A 4,534-nucleotide genomic window follows, 5' to 3' on the forward strand; every position below is an offset into this window, starting at 1 on the left:
CCTGTAGTGGTGCATTCAAACCGAACACAGTGTCCGGTGATTTCCGCGAGCCACGCAGGTAGTTCACCGCCCTGCATTCCAGATGCACAGTATTTACACCTTGGACCGCATCATCAAATTGAAGGAGCTTTAGCTGCATAAAGGTGACACCCCTCATAGATGAAAAACTAGCAAATAGAATGAATGGCTAGTGTTTCATTAGTGTTGGCTTTTGCAGTTAAAATGGTCATTTGTAAAAATGAAATTAAAAAAATTAAAAAAGATCATGTGTGCTACTGTTGTTTCAGGGGTATTAAAGATACATTTTTAGGTCATCCAGAGATCAACTTTCACCCCATTAAGCTCTGAAATATATAAAAATGATCAACTTTTTCCAGTGACCTGCTGTTACCCTTGGCAACATTGCGCCATTTCTTGTCAAGGTCTCACTGTCGGTATTTCACAATAAAAGCACAGGTGAAACTTAACTTGCTGCTAGATTTTACTCTATGATCAGCTTTTGAATCTGCTTGGGAGTACCATCAATTTTTGTAAAAGCCCTGGAAGCACAAAAAGAGTCCACTTTGTTCCATCCAGAGCTGCATCTGGATGACTGTCAGATTCATCCAGACACGGTATTTCTTTGTAGCTCTATCCACGCAGAATCACTGATGCTGGGTAGTGATAGATTTTACCTGTGCTGGAGATGAGGGAGGACACAAACAGTATTTCCAGGGCAAAATTAAAATGGCTTTTTTTAAAGCCACATAAAACCTCTTGAGAGCATTCCTTAATTCTATCTTTATGTTATTTTCTCTGAATGCACCTTTACCCTCCTAAGGAAATCTAGAAAATTCCTAACAGAACACGACCAATTACCCACGAATTTAGTAAATTTGTATCAAAATGTTCCCTAAGGCTTTTAACAAGCAATGCATTGTAAAAGTGATAATCAGATATTTTTAATGATTAATATTTGTCCTCCACAGAACTCCAGGAGCAATATGGATCCAGTCAGGTGGAAACTTTGACCACCGAACATGGCCATTCGTCCAGTCATAACCAAGGTGAAGTAGTAGCCCAATGGACTGGAAATGATCAGGTGGAACCAAAACATTCCTCTCCTCTTATTAAAGAATTTAGGGAACCAGGACCATTGTGTGTTAAAGAGGAAGAAGAACATCTAGTTTCTCCATTGATCAAAGAAGAAAATGTGGAACCCGAGTTCACATGGGCTACAGAAAAAAATAAGGAACCAGATTTGCAACTGATGGAGGACCACAATGAGCCAAGACCTCAGTTGAGCAAAATGGATGAGAAGGTAGCAGAATCTCCACAGCTTGAGTTAAAGGAAGAAATGAATTATTCACTACCTAAACATGAACAATGGCTACTAGAACATTTATCAGTTACACAGGACCAGAAGGACCTACACAACAGTCGGGAGGAGGAGCAGCTTGTCCAGAAGCAGTCCAATAGTTTGATGGAGACTTTTACTCTTCATGAAGAGGATTTGCATGAAAGAGAACCAATAACTGAGGAGCTTTCCTTTCAATTCTCTCATGTAGTTGAGACTAAAGTTCAGGAAGGATGCAGCTACAATGGGTCTGAGACTCGGTCTCAAATTGAGACAAACAAAAAGTCTTTCCAATGTGACATTTGTGGGAGATCCTATATGAATAAGTCTACCATGAAACGCCATTACAGAAGCCACACAGGTGAAAAACATTTTACATGTACGACGTGTGGAAAAAGTTTTTCTCAAAATTGTGATTTAAATTCTCACATCAGAACCCACACAGGTGAGAGGCCTTTTCCATGTAAGACATGTGGAAAAAGTTTCTCTAAAGTTCACAATCTAAAGGCTCACATCAGAACCCACACAGGTGAGAGGCCTTTTCCATGTATGACATGTGGAAAAAGTTTCTCTTGTACTCGAAGTTTGAAGGATCACATCAGGACACATACTGGGGAAAGACCTTTTCCATGTAAGACGTGTGGGAAAGGTTTTTCTCGGATGAGTAGTTTAAAATACCACATCAGGACTCACACAGGTGAGAAACCTTTTCCATGTAAAATGTGTGGAAAGAGTTTCTCTCAGATCTGTGATTTAAATACTCACATCAGAACTCACACAGGTGAGAGGCCCTTTTCTTGTGAGACATGTGGAAAACGGTTCTCTAAAGTTTATAATTTAAATGTTCACATCAGAACCCACACCGGTGAAAGGCCTTTTTCATGCAAGATATGTGGAAAATGTTTCTCATGTACTGGTAGTTTACAGGAGCACATAAGGACCCACACTGGAGAGAGACCTTTTCCATGTAAAACATGTCCAAAAAGTTTCTCACGCTTGAGTCGTTTAAATGATCACATCAGAACCCACACAGATGAGAAACCTTTTCCATGTTAGACATGTGGAAAATATTTCCTTCAGACTGGTTATTTAAATGACACTATTACAACCCACTTGGATGAAAAGCCTTTTCCGTGGAAGACGTGTGGAACAAGTTTATCTCAAAGTAGTAATTTCAATGCTTACAAGAACACCGAAACAATTGAGAACCATTTATGTCAAATATGTGGGAAAAGCTTTATCGACATTTAATTACCACATGAAGGAAGGCACAATAATGAGTAGTCCTCATTAGACCCTGACATGCATTTAAAATTTAAATTTAAACTAACTAGTAATTTCTTTCTTTTTTTTTTTTTTTTTACAAGGAGTGCTTTACAAAGTATGCTTAGTGTGAGGGATTGATAGAAATAAACTGAATTGAATTGAAGTGGCCTTCTATTCTGACAAAAAAGGACTGAAGCAGTCATACCAGACCCCCTAAAAAATCCCACTAAAGTCCTGATCTAGAGATAATTTTATGGAAGAGAAGTCAATGCTGTCTGTTTTTGTTCATGATGATTTCTTAAAGGGATATTGTGTAAGATATACTGTCATCTAGTTGTGAAGTATTGCATGCAAAAGACCACTGCTATAGTGCGTTACTGCCTCAAACACATATTGCAGCAATGATGGCTGCCATGACTCAAAAAGCTTCAAAAGCTCAGATAAAGCTATACCATCCCAAGTGAAAAGTCTCATTTTCATTTACTGGGACAAAAAGGCAGCGTTCACCGTGGCTTTGAAAGCTAATAAACATACATAAACCTACAATTCTTTATGAAGATTGGTATGTTTGCAAGATCTACTTTTATGCCTTGTACAGTAACAAGCGACGCTGCCTAATTTAGCTGAATGGAAAAAGTTAGCTTTACGCTAATTTAGGCAGTACAGATCACTTGTCAAGGAGAAACTTTCTAACTTCAGCATCCCGTTTAAAATCTCTTCTTTACTAACACCTTCCACCTGAGGAATGTTTGCTTCATGTTCGTTCTTGGTTTTTGGTGTCTCTGGTTTTGTCGTGTTTTAAGTTCTCTTTTTCACTTTTTTTGGAGATGGTGAAACCGTTGCTCGCTGCTTCATATGCACTGTCCCGCATTACACTGCTGTAGTGCAGACTTTCACTTGTTGGGTTAGCATCTCCAAATGATCTTCAACGCCGCCTCTTAATTACATTGAAGTGTCTGCAAGGTAAAAATTGTTTTTTAAATGCAATCTTTGATTTCAGACAGTTAAAAAAAGAGAAATTGTTACACAATATCCCTTTAAACTGGCATGACCTAAGTTCTGATGATGTTAAGGCTTAATCTGTTTTCAATGAAATTGTTACTGATAGGGAATGCAAAATGTGGTTATTTGGGTTTCCATCCAGTTCTCAGGTCAGTTTTGAGCAAACTTTTCCAACTAAGTTTTTATGTTTTATTTTATACTTTGTCTCATTTTTTGTTTTCAAATCATTACTGCTTTGCTCTATACATTTTAGGCTTTTGAAAATGTTTTACTATTTATTTTAGTATGTAATTATGTAACTAAGCTCTACTTGAAAGTGATGTGTTGATGTATTATAATGCCGATTTCAAATATGTCTCTTTGACATCAATACTTGGAAGCACATTCTAATACCCGTTTCCCACTGGCCAAAAAACACCAAACATGTAAGCTTGCGAACTATCGGCTTTTAGTGGATCTGGGAACTGCTCACTGACCCGGGTCAAACAACTCAACAAGTCACTTGGGTTGAAATCACCATCAAAAGGCTTGGCTCTGATCGGTATTCAACGTCAACGCCTGTCAACATTTGTTGCATGTCTTTCCTCTCTGACCTCCTTATTTCCTGTCAGTTGACTCTTAAATAAAGGCAACTAAAAGAATCAATCCATTTCCCGTCATGCTTCTCCCTGCTGGGGTCACGAGGGGTGCTGGTGCCCATCTCAAGCTGTCACTGGAATACATTCTTTTTAAAATAAAAAAAAACAAAAGAACAAGATTTTAACCTTTATTAATGGGAAACATGTTTCCACATTCCTCCCGACCAGATTTGATGAGTTTGATCAATCCGTTAACTCGGCTAGTTGTGAAACAACTCAAGAATGTCATACATTCTTGAGCTGTAGCCTATGCAATATAGGCTACAGCTGCTGTGATTGGCTAAAAACTGTA

General features: G+C 38.3%; 1 protein-coding gene across 1 annotated transcript in view; it reads left to right on the plus strand.

Annotated features, from left to right (window-relative positions):
- LOC107089116 (zinc finger protein 121-like) overlaps positions 1-4,231 on the plus strand; it is a 5,690-nt gene extending 1,459 nt beyond the window's left edge. Inside the window, exon 2 of the mRNA XM_015381684.1 lies at positions 969-4,231. Within this exon, the coding sequence (XP_015237170.1) occupies positions 969-2,392 (1,424 nt within the window). The 3' untranslated portion in view covers positions 2,393-4,231. The remainder of the gene's footprint in view (positions 1-968) is intronic.
- Positions 4,232-4,534: the final 303 nt, after the last annotated feature.

The sequence above is a fragment of the Cyprinodon variegatus genome, unplaced genomic scaffold (genome assembly GCF_000732505.1).
Source record: "Cyprinodon variegatus isolate N-32 unplaced genomic scaffold, C_variegatus-1.0 Scaffold239, whole genome shotgun sequence".
NCBI lineage: Eukaryota > Metazoa > Chordata > Actinopteri > Cyprinodontiformes > Cyprinodontidae > Cyprinodon > Cyprinodon variegatus.